This window comes from Sebastes umbrosus, chromosome 3 (genome assembly GCF_015220745.1).
Source record: "Sebastes umbrosus isolate fSebUmb1 chromosome 3, fSebUmb1.pri, whole genome shotgun sequence".
NCBI classification, from domain to species: domain Eukaryota; kingdom Metazoa; phylum Chordata; class Actinopteri; order Perciformes; family Sebastidae; genus Sebastes; species Sebastes umbrosus.
This window is the reverse complement of record NC_051271.1, coordinates 15,970,015-15,982,657: the sequence shown is the minus strand read 5'-3', so window position 1 is coordinate 15,982,657 and position 12,643 is coordinate 15,970,015. Positions and strand designations below refer to the sequence as shown.

The 12,643-nt window shown below is 37.4% G+C and overlaps 2 protein-coding genes across 2 annotated transcripts; both read left to right on the top strand.

Moving 5' to 3' along the window:
* Positions 1–1,060: 1,060 nt before the first annotated feature.
* LOC119485950 lies at positions 1,061–3,287 on the top strand. Its single transcript, XM_037765812.1, has 2 exons — positions 1,061–1,163; positions 1,577–3,287. The coding sequence occupies exons 1-2, from the start codon at positions 1,109–1,111 to the stop codon at positions 2,266–2,268; spliced, it is 747 nt and encodes a 248-aa protein (XP_037621740.1). The 5' UTR covers positions 1,061–1,108; the 3' UTR covers positions 2,269–3,287.
* A 1,797-nt stretch (positions 3,288–5,084) lies between these two features.
* On the top strand, positions 5,085–12,532 carry LOC119485942 (dynein regulatory complex subunit 4-like). The gene is made up of 11 exons (XM_037765802.1): positions 5,085–5,249; positions 5,388–5,477; positions 6,884–7,081; positions 7,724–7,930; positions 8,011–8,065; positions 8,153–8,358; positions 9,715–9,882; positions 10,558–10,644; positions 10,726–10,935; positions 11,900–11,965; positions 12,057–12,532. The coding sequence occupies exons 1-11, from the start codon at positions 5,247–5,249 to the stop codon at positions 12,156–12,158; spliced, it is 1,392 nt and encodes a 463-aa protein (XP_037621730.1). The 5' UTR covers positions 5,085–5,246; the 3' UTR covers positions 12,159–12,532.
* The last annotated feature ends 111 nt before the right edge of the window (positions 12,533–12,643 follow it).

Sequence of the window (12,643 nt, the reverse complement as noted above, 5' to 3'; positions counted from 1 at the left end):
TAAATCTACTGTATCTGAAATCCCAAACAAATTACTGTCTAACACACCCATCTGTTTTACAGCTCCAATATACACAGACACTAAAGTCAGTGGTGGAATGTAACTAAGTACATTTACTCAAGTACAAATTCATGGTACTTGTACTTTACTTGAGTATTTCTATTGTCTGCTACTTTATACTTCTACTGCACTACATCTCGGAGGTAAATATTGTACTTCTTGCTACACTACATTTGTCTGAGAGCTTTAGTTACCTCACAGATCACAGTTTTTCATCCCCTTCCTGTCCAGTGAAAACCACGTATCTCCAGATGTGTTGATATTGAATGTTTGTGATCAACTGAAGGATAAAGTGTTCCTTTATGTGTTGAGAAAATCCTCCTACTTCTTAAGCTTAATAAACTATTTAAAAAGCCTCTTGGATCAGCTGGAAAATGCATCGTCACAAAGCTGAAAACAGGGCTGTCTTTCTGACACTATGAAAAGTTTACTTTTTAGAGATACGTGGTTCTCACAGGACAGCGCCACTACAAACGTGATGATCTTATAGACCATGATGCATTGCTGTAGATTAAACTACCCTTACAGCATATAAAAGAGTTAAAATTACCACAATCTTAAACATCTACAGCAGTAAAATGCAGCATACACATTAAAGCAGCAGTAATATTAATCCAGAAACATCAGATATAATAGTACAACACTGACAGGGAACATTTTATTGCACAATGAGTACTTTTTTTTTGTATTTTCAAAATGTGGTATTAGGACTTTTACTGGAGTAAAGGATCTGAATACTTCTTCCAACACTGATTATAGTGTAATATTAGATCAAATGGTTAGATTTATAGTAGATCTACCAACAATGTCACACACTGTGCAGTATTACCGTGTACAGGTAGAACATGAATATTATCACGTATTTCAGCAGCAGGTTTCTCTTAAGTGCGGGGTTGCAGAGAAAAAACCCAAAGGAGAAATGAGATAAAGGCATGAATTCTGACTAAACGCCAGTAACAACCACGACCTCATTAGTCATAACTTCCTGTTAGATAAAAATACTGTATTTGAGTCGTATGTCACATAACAAGGTCCACAAGCTGCAGAGATGTTGCTTTATCTCTACTTTGTCCTCGCTGGATGTTTCTGTTACAGCTCTGCCGGTAAGAAAATCTAATTTGACTTCTTTTTATCAACATCATATTTATAAATGTTGGGTTTTGGCTTTGGCCTAAATACATTTTGGTATCACTACACGTGATCACTAAAGTCTTGAAATTGTGACTAACTTAGTAACAACATTAATTGTGGGCTGTTTCAAATGGGCTTTTTTCATGAAAACAGTAAATATGAATTCACTTGAAGGCACCACTGTACTGATCATTTCACGAAGACAAAACCTCATTATTTTTAAGGAAAACACAGATAAAGAAAAACTATATGATAAAATCAGTTGTCAACCTTGTCAAGGCTGTTGGGGTCCTGCAGAAGCCAACAAACTACCGGGGTTATATAGAGAATTAGCAGAACATTTTACCGAATATGTATTACTCAATACTGCCTTTTTACTTTACAGACGTTGCTAACAAGACCGTGCCGCAAAACACAGAGGCTATACTGCCCTGTCCTCATAAGAAGGGAGATGTCACATGGAGCCGCTACACAAATGGTGGCAAGGTGAAGCTTGTCACTATCAAAAATGGCACTGGGCAAAAAAATTACCCACGCTTTGGTTCCCTGCCTGATAATTCACTGGTAATAATAGATGTCACATCCTCTGATTCTTCAATGTATTTGTGTAACCAAAAAAAAATATACCTGGTAGTGACAACAGATGCACCAGTCACACCAAGAAACGATGAACCAGGCCAGAAGGGAATCGCTACAGACACAGAGAACCAACAACCCTCTGACTTTTGGAAAGTACTTGTTGGTGTAGTCGTGGGTGCTGCGTTGGTGCTGTTGGTGATCTTAACCTTGAGATTCTGCTCCAAAAACAGACTGGAGAGAAACACCAACTTGGACGAAACTGTAAATGAGGTGATTTATGAGGAGATTGGAGCTGGTGTGGAGCAGCCAGGTGGGGAGTCTTATTTTGAAAGTCCATACTACTGCACAAGCATCAGTGAAATGCCGAGCACCTCCACACCAACCAGTAATAATCTGTACAGCACTGTTAACAAGCTAACAGCTGAAGGACGCAGCAGTGAGGAGTGTGTGTACTCCCTCACCCAAAATCCACTACAGACAGGAAATGGCAGTGAATAATCCGCTCTCAGGATCAGTGCTGATTGTTGCAAAGTTATCTGTCACACTTGATAGTCTGATAAATATAGAAACTGGTCATCACACATCTCCACAGTGGCGAAAAAAGCTCAGAAATGGCTGTATTTTTTAAAATTCCCCTGTGAATTAATTTTACCGAGGAGCAATAGAGAGCATCCTGACTGGAAACTTTACAAACTGGCATGTGGTGTGAACAGCCCAGGACAGGAGAGCTCTGCAGCAGGTGATTAAAACCACCCGGAACATCATTGGTACCCATTTACCAAGCATCAGTGATATTGGTGAGGTGAGGTGCCTGCGCAGAGACAATACCAGCAACAGCCTGTTCACCCTGCTGCCGTCTGGCAAGCCACACGGAAGTCTCCGCTGTCGTACCACCAGACTACAGAGCAGCTCCTTTCCTCAGGCTGTGAGACTCCTCAATTCATCTTCTACACTCCACCATAAAAACATTTTTTGTGTGTAGCATAAAGTATGTAAGCCCTGAGAGGTAAGTGTGAAAAACTTTATTCTGGTGATCCATTTTATGAGTCTGATCTAAAGTGTTTTCTCTCCTGTGTTTATGACTTAAGAACTTAATTTATATTTTCTGATCTGTGAAAAAATGTGGAAAAACGTTTTGGAGGTGTATTATATTACATATATATTACAGTACATATATTGTATGTTAGCAAGTTATCTAAATTAAAACTCACCTAGAAGAAAACATGAATGCTTTAAGTCCTATTTAGAACATGGGGTAGTGGTGCACTTCAACCTCTTGTGGCCGAAATGAGTATTACAAAAACAAGCGCACAAAAAAAAGTATCCTGGCACCAGGTTTCACAGATGGAAAAAAACAAAAAAACAATTTTAAGCAACTTAGAAAGCTTATCCTGGCAAAATCTTTTTTTTTTGTTCTTAAAGGAGCAGTGTGTAGGATCTGGCAGTCTAGGGTGAGGTTGCAGATTGTAACCAACTGAAGCCTCTTCCGTGTGCTGGAGATCTACGGTGGCTGACGCAAAAACGCAAATGGCCCTCTCTAGGGTCATTTGGAGCAGCGCCAGTGCGTAGAGTGTGTGTGTATGTGGGAAGTGAGTGGTGAAGCAAGAGAGAGCGGCGGCGATGGCAGCGCGTAACGTTATCGACTCCGGCCCAAGCAAGAAAAGTTAACAGTGTTTGGTTTTTTCCGTTCTGGGCTACTGTAGGAACATGGCGGTGCAACATGGCGGACTCCGTGAAGAGGACCCGCTCCATATGTAGATATAAACGGCTCATTCTAAGGTTACGAAAACACAACTTATTTCAGATGATTATACACTAAAGAAAACAAACTTATTAATATTATCTTCCATTTCTGCCAATAGATCCCCATAAATGTTAAACACCGGTCCTTTAAGTCATAAACACAGAAGAGAAAACTATTTAAATCAGACTTAGAAAATTGATGACCAGAATCTTTTTTTCCCTTAATGGCCTCTCGGGGCTTCCGTAAGAAAAGGGACTACAACTCACTTTTTGTTGTGCAACCCTGACAATAAATGAACCTTGATAACTCTGTAATGTTCCTTTTGTTAGATACAAATACAGCTAATAAACTGTAATATTAGTTGCCTCTACCTAAACCAGTAAATATAATGTTTTGAGTCAGAAACATCATATTGAGTAATTTTCACATCAGTTTAGAGGAATCAAGTGAGACATTTATATAATATTTGCATAAGATAAGAGATAAGATAAGATATTCCTTTAATAGTCCCGCAGTGGGGAAATTTGCAGTGTACAGCAGCAAAGGGGATAGTGCAAAAAACAAGATGCATCAGCTAACACAGTAAAAAAGAGCTAAACAAAGTGTAACAAAATATGAACCATTTAAATAGAAGGAAGTATAAAAATAGGAGCAGTATATACAGTATTGACAACAAACAGACTATTAACAAAATTGCACAAGTGGAAAATGATATTGCAAAGGTGAGAATTAGATGAAAGTCCGCCTGAAAATATCAGGTTATTGTCAGTTTTTGGTGTGTAAGTGTTAAGTGGTCTACTGGGAGCAGTGCTGGTTGTGGAGTCTGACAGCTTCAGGAGTAGAGCAGTAGTGGAAGAAGTATTCAGATTATTTACCGAAATAAAAGTAGTAATATCACACTGTGAAAATACTCCACTGCAAGTAAAAATCCTGCATTCAAAACCTTACTTAAGTAAAAGTATGTAGCCTAAGTATTATCAGCAAAAATATGAAAAGTACAAGTATTGATTGTGCAGTAAAATCTTCCCTGTCAGTGTTTTACTGTTATATGTGATGTTTCTGGATTAATATTACTGCTGCATTAATGTGTATGTTGCATTTTACTGCTGATGTTTAAGGTTGTGCTAATTTGAACTCCTTTATATACTGTTGGGTAGTTTCATCTACAGCAATGCATCATGATCTATAAGAGCATCATATGTTTGTGGTGTCGCTGTCCTGTGAGAACCATGAATCTCTAAAAAGTCAACTTTTCATGGTGTCAGAAAAACAGCCTGTTTTCAGCTTTGTGATGATGAATTTTCCAGCTGATCCAAGAGGCTTTTTAAATAGTTTATTTAGCTGAAGAAGTAGGAGGATTTTCTCAACACTTAAGAGGAATTATAAATTTGTTGGAATTATAAAGCTATAAATTTGTTCGTATTCTCTTTCTTATTTATATGTATTCTTTATTGGCCTTTTTTTAAAAGTTATAATGTATTGTTTTTTTGTTCTTATTTTATATGTGTATTCCTGCACACTGCCTTCTCCTCCCTGATCTCAGGATTGTAAATTGTGCAGAATGTCACTCAATAAAGTTTTATTTGAAGAAAAGAACACGTTGCCATGACAGCGCCCCTTGTTGACACTCTGCTGCTCGTCCAGCTGACAGGCTAACTACTGTCTAACTACTGTTTAACTGCTGTTTAACTACATTTGAACCACATTTTGTGAGCTTGCACGATATTTCACGATGGTGAGTAATGTAATCTCTCTTTTTATATTACAGTATTGTTGTTGGAATAGAGTTAGCATGAGGTAGCTTAGCATCAGACAGATACAGTGCTTTTAATGGTGTAGCTATAGCTAGCTAAATGATGTGTTTTCTCTCCAGCCACCCAAGACTAAAAGCAAAAAGTCTGCGAAGGGGAAGTCTTCAGCCGTGGTGGACGGTCTCTCAACGGATGAGATGTCCAAGGATCAGGTCAGAGCTGCTGAGCTTAGCTGACTTTAGCATCAAAGCTGTCAAACTGTGTTAAAGTAAATGATATTGCCCAGCTCTGGTTCAATCACAAATAAAGATGCCCCAAGCTTGTTTTTCTTTTTGCTCCAGATCTTTTATTACTGATTATCTCCCTAACTTCTCACCATTACTCTACTAATACACTCGTGCCAACATTGTTTCTCCTCCTCATGAGCTATACTTTTGGTATCACACATAAGATTTATGACAGGGAACATTTTACTGCACAATGAGTACCTTTACTTTTAATACTTTCAGTATATTGTACTGTTAATACTTATATACATTTAGGTAAGGTTTTGAATGCAGGACTTTTACTTGTAATGGAGTATTTTCACAGTAAGTTATTAGTACTTTTACTGAAGTAAAGGATCTGAATACATCTTCCACCACTGATTACAGCTTACTCTCTGGACCTGTAAATGATTTGTACTGGACCACAAAGAGAGCATTTTAGTGGCCGACAGAAAACACTGTTTTCACTGAGAAAACAGCTGTTGAGCAGTTTTGAACCCCGTTGCTTTAAACAGACTGTTAAACTGAGATAAATGTCTGTCTTACTCAGAGCTGCTGTGGGTAGAAATGGAGCAAATATGATTTAAAAAAGTTATTTTTATAAATTGGTCACTATATCCTGACAGTAGTGTATGAGACAGGTAATCAAAATCATATGCCTCTGGTGTCCTCTGGTGCTCCTAATGGCATCTCCAAGATTTCACAGACCGGAGGAAAACAACCAATCAGAGCTGACCTGGAGCCTGCCGTCTCTGAGCAGCTGTCAATCACTCACAAACTCTGATTAAATGGCAGCCCTGATCAAATATGAATCAGTATTCTGTTACTGAAATTTCTATTTCTCACCTCAAATATTTTCAGAAACATCTTATAGTGTACTGTTTAGCTGTACAATGAGAAAGTTTGTGACCCAATGTTGGCACGAGTGTATCAGTAGAGTAATGGTGAGAAGTGTGACTCTCAGTGTTGTCTTTTCCTGGTTTTAAAGGCTGCATTAGTTTTAGCTGTTCTATTATTTGCCTTTACCCACTTAGTTATTATATCCACATACTGATTATTTATAAAAAAATCTCATTGTACAAATATTTTGTGGAAGCACCAATGGTCAACTCTACAATATTGTTGCAATATTGCTATCAAGGTATCTGGTAATATCTATTTTGATATTTGGTTTTCTCAGCCCAGCCCTAGGTTGAACTCAAATGGGTATAAAGAAGTAGGGCTGTACAGGAGCACTGATTGGCGGGCTCTTATTGTGTATGCTGCACGGTGCCGCCATCCTCTGCTGTGTGAAGGAAAACTCATCTATTCTGACCCCGCAAAACTGACACAAATTGTCTGTGACCTTTCAGCTGGAGGAGCACATCGTCCGCCTCCGGGAGGAGCTGGACAGAGAGCGGGAGGAGAGGAGCTACTTCCAGCTGGAGAGGGACAAGATCCAAGCCTTCTGGGAAATCTCCAAGAGGAACCTGGAGGAGGAGAAGGCCGGGCTGAGGAACAGACACAGGGAGAGAGATGAGGCACAGGAGCGCCACCGATCGGAGATCACTGTGAGCTGCACATACATACACACACACACACACACACACACACACACACACACACACACAGCCACAAATTATACTTTTTTCCCCCTGGATTTTACTGGAATATTTCATAAATTAGTTTTTTAAATTGTATCTTTGATTATATACTGGCAAGTTTTAGAGAAACAAAAAGTAACCAAAACCAAAAGAAAATTGAAAGACAATCAAAATCCTTAAAAAAAAAAGTAAATATACAAATTAATAAATACATTTACTTTGTTTTATACATCCTATTTATTGTTTCCCAGGTCTGTGCTGCTCAAATCTGCAGACTGTATATTCTTTTATATGTATCCACTCAGTTGACTTCAACAGCAAAAATGTTCTTTAATTATTCTTTACTTTTCATATACTGTTGAATTATGATGTTAAATCAAAGGCAGCGTTACATTTAATTCAGTGGTTCCAGAAAAAAACATATTTATCATTTACTTTTTCTAGTAGTTTTTTGTGTAAAAATAAAACATACTTATCATTTACATTTCTAGGAGTTTTTTGTGTAAAAAAAAATCACAACAGGACAAGACTACATTATTCAACTGAATAAATTGAGTATGTTGAATCTTTTAACACTAAATCACATTTGACTGATGGTTTGGTGTCCAGGTTTACAAGCAGAAGCTGAAGCATGTCCTGTCTGAACAACACAACACGATCTCTGGGCTGAAGATGGACGGCGTGGCCTCGACCTCGCTGATGCAGAACCAGCACACGCAGTCAGAGCTTGGGCTGCGGAGAGAAGTGCACGGCCTGCAGTCGGACTTCAGAGAGAGGAAGCTCCACAACGAAAACTTCATCAAGGAGCTCAAGCTGGTGAGTCTGGCTTTATTATTACATTTGAGTTTTTACAGTTGTCTCTTACCACAGACATGTCGCCTTTTGATTCTCATCAGAAACACCAGGTGGAGTTTATGGAGCTGACAAACAACTATGACAGAAGAATCAGAGGTGAATGAACACAAATTCTGAGTTTCATTCAAAAACTGCTGTCATAAACTGAAATAAACATTTTCCCCTCTGTTGAAATTCAAATAGAGATGGAGGTGAAATTTGGCAGGAAAATGGAGACAACGATCGTAATGGGGGGCAAAAAGCGGCGGGCTGAGGTCAACGAGCTCGACAACAGAATGGAAAGTCGCGTTTTGACTCTGATAGAAGACCACGACCGAACTCTCAGAGGCGCTGAGGAGTACTACTCTGCTATTCAAATTAAAGTGCTGGCGGATCAGAAGGTGCTGAAGGTAAGAGACGTTACAGACTCACCACAGAAAGAAAAGAAAAGCCGCAAACTGAATAGATGAGCAGAAACTCAGAGGACTAACAGCTCAAAGTACAACAAATAAAAACTCACAAGAAGTGTTTCTACAGGACCTTAAAGGTGCAGTATGTAGGATTTTGGCGGCATCAAGTGGTGAGGTTGCAGATTGCAACCAACTGAAACTTCTCCTGTGTCCAAAGCGAGTAGGAGAACTATGGTGGCCAACGTGAAAACATGAATGTCCCTATCTAAAGCCAGTATGAATTTCTTGGTTTGTAAACTAGCAGGTATAATAGCTGTGTGTCCACACTGGCTTCATTAAACTTTCACTTTATCCCTTGTAAAAACATTTAATGCCATAAATGTGAAATGGTTGATGTAGTTTCACTTTATTTGGAGTCAACAGTGTTTGTACTCTAGATGGGTCATACTATTAACGTTCACAGAAGGCCATTATTGTTCATAACTACATATAGATAATAAAATTAACAAATTATTTTATAATTTAAAAAAAATAACTTGTTCTCAAATAGTTTTTTGCTCACACAGACAAGCTAAAGTAAAATTCACTTATATTATACTTATATATTTTGCATTTTAATTGTTTCATAAAGATGTTTTAGAATTTTTGCATCTTCGGCCCAAATTTATTGTCCTATTATTTGTAATTATTTGAGAATTTATAAGATTTTCTTACAGTAAAATAGGTGAATTTATGCACAAATAATCACTGGGTCTACTTCAGCCTATCAGGTTTTAAGACATACATTAGTCTCCACCTTCAAATAATCCCAATTTGCAAATAGTTCTTTTGCTCTCACAGAAACAAGTTTGTGGAGCTACCATAAAAATCACTTTTATTATTATTCTTATATATATATATATATATATATATATATATATATATATATATATACACATAGTACATATACTTCCAATTAATTTTAATTGTTTCATAAAGATGTTTTAGCATTTTGCACCTTCTGTCCAGACTAGAATTAAATTAATTGTATTTATTTGAGAGTTTTTTTTAGACATTTCTTACAGTAATAGTGGTCTATTTACACACAAATATTATTGTCCACCATCAAATAATCGCAGTTTGCAAATAGTTATTTTGCTCTAAAGGGGTTCCTGTAGCTACCGTAAAAGTCACAAACATTTTGTATTTTATTCGGATCACAAAGTAACACATCACATTCATTTTTGAGAATTTTTGAGTTGTACTAACCACGACTCATAAACTTTGACGTGAAGATGTTCAAAAAACTCGAATGAAGTAGTTTTTTAGGTGTCTCTTGTTTTATGTGCCACACGGTTTGTTTGTTTGTTTCTTTAGGAACAACTTGCAGAGGCGACGAAGCTGCAGGCGCGAGTAGACAAAGAGTTTTCAGCAGCTGAGCAGGAGAACAAACGCCTGAGTGAGTCTCTGCAGGAAGCCCAACAGAAGCGGTCCGAGCTCGAAAAAGAGCTGCAAGACTACAACCAGACCAAGGAGAAGATGGCGGTGCGTTCACTGCACAGAGTTCAGAAAGCATCATGACACATTGAACATCACTATCTTAACTTAGGTACAAATATATTAAATGAAAAAGTAAGCTGATTTCTACGGATGTCAAAGTTAATGCAAATTTGTTTTAACGCCACTAATTTCTTAAACGCATTAACGCAATACATTGTTCGGAGGTTGAGTGAAGATACTGGCATCATATGAAACTAGAAAAACCTAAGGAATCCATTATTACCAACCAAGGAGGCTAAATAACACTCCAAACTTATGCTAAGTTTTGGTGAGGAAAAACTGGCATGGCCATTTTCAAAAGGGTCCCTTGACCTCTGACCTCAAGATATGTGAATGAAAATGGGTTCTATGGGTACCCACGAGTCTCCCCTTTACATACATGCATACTTTATGATAATCACATGCAGTTTGGGGCAAGTCATAGTCAAGTCAGCACACTGACAGCTGTTGTTGCCTGTTGGTCTGTTACCTGCCACACCTACTGTAGTTGTCTCTGACTGTTTTACAGTTAAATGGATGATTTATTCAAAATAAATGAAAGCACACTGACATGAACTATTAAAATGTTATAACTGGCTGAAATGATGGAGAAACTATGAACCCCACAAAAAAATAAAACCTAATGATTTTCCTTCAACCTGCTGATAATGTGTCTGACAGATGACTAGAGCTCGAGTGAAGGTCATTGAAATGGAGCAGAGAGACCTGATGGTGAAGCACGAGCTGCTGCTGCAGGCGTCTCAGAAGGTAAACTATCATTGAGTTATCATTGAGTCACGTTTTACCTTCGTTCAGCCCGGCAGGTATTCACATGAATGCTTTCGTCAGGTTCAGCAGGAACGCGATGATCTGTTGAAGAGGCAGACGGAGGCTGTCCTGGACGTTCAGCAGAAGAGCGGACTGAAGGAGTTGATGCTGGAGAGAAAGTTGTCAGCGCTGACAGAAACTGTGGAAAAGAAGGAAGCTCAGCTCTGCGTCGCACTCTCGGCCTCCAACGTCGACCAAACTGCCGGCAGCAATCCCTCAAACAAACTTGAGGTACGGTTTTATACGCACGTATCATTTCCACTAAGTTTATTCTGGAAAGGCTAAACACCAACAAATATGGATTGAAGCAGAATATTTGGTAACACCTTATAATAACCATCATTTATAAATGGTAAATTGATAGTTAATTAAACTTGTCAATAGTTATTTTACTGTTAACAAACAATGAAATGATAATTAATGTTTACTAATTGTTAGTAATGCCCTAATTTTTGTTATTTTATCAGTAGTTTATGTAAGATGAAATAATTAGTTTACAGATTATATATTGTATCATAGCTGATAAAAGACGATAATTACATTCTGATTACATTAGTACACTATTAACGGTTTATTGTTGTACACATTATAACATTTTATATACTATATTTCATCAAAGTTTTCGTTAATAATTACCAAATGACTTGTAAACTTTAAAAAAAATTGTTTGTAAAACATCTATAAACATATAGACAGATGGGACGATTATTAACCATTGACAAAGTATTAACTATCTATCTAAATTATGTTTATAGATGCTTTACAACGTATTTATTAACCACTTTAACAATTTATTATAATCATCAGTTGCAACTTTATAATAGCCATCCAAATATTGTTTATAACCAATTATTAAGCATTAACAAAGTGTTACAAATATCTGGTCTATCTATGTAATATTTATATTTTTTATAAACAATTTCTTAAAAGTTTAAAATAATCATAATAATCATTATATAAAACATTAATTTTGGACCCATCAATTTTTTTAAATGATTAATTCACAAATCGGCATTTTTTTGGAAAAGCCATACTTTTATTTGGCACCTTTCGAAAAGCTCTGTAGATGTATTTTTTTTTTTTTTTTAATGATTCGTCTACATAGAAATGTTATCAGCATACCCTTTAAGATTTTTTTTTTATATTTGTGTGAGCTTCAAGAACAAAAATGTGAAAGTGTTTTTCCTGCTTCTAGGAAATATTCGAGTCTAAACAGGTCACCATCAGCGCCCTGCAGTGTGACTTGGCTCGAGATTGTCAGGTCAGTTAACTCAAAAGGGTTTTAATGCATTCACTGCTGTGCAGTTTCATTTCACAACCAGCTGAATAAAATATAAAAATGTGACCTGCAGGAGTATGACGACCTGCTGCAGACCAGTAAGGAGAAGCTGAAGGCTTTGGGCGTCCTTATGTACGACTTCCGCTTCAGGCCCTCGAAGCAGATCCTGGGTTGACAGACTCGGGTCCAGAACTCTCCTGGACCTGCCTCCAAACACTGAACTCACCCAGGTGTCAGGTTTACACTCACCTGCTCCACCTGGATACTTCCCATCCCAAACTACTTGACCTCTCTACCTTGCTCTCATTTGATCATTTCCTAAAGACACGTTACATAATTAATATGCAGTTTACTCTTGATGTTCTTAATGTTTTAAAATGAATGTACCTTCTGAAGTCTTTTATCCTGGTTATTAAACCATCCTGCTGCTGACAATTCATGTCTTTGTATTGATGCTGCTGGTGAGGACGGTGTTTACCAGGTAAACTCTAAATCACAAATTTACAGTCATGTTGTTAAACAACAATAAACTATATTTTTGTCATAATACCTATGACTCCAGACATTTATGTGACAATTGTAACTTCTTAAATCTCGATTTTCCTCAACGGACATTTTAATTAGTTTGCTCTTCATTTTAATTGGTGTCTTTTCAACAAT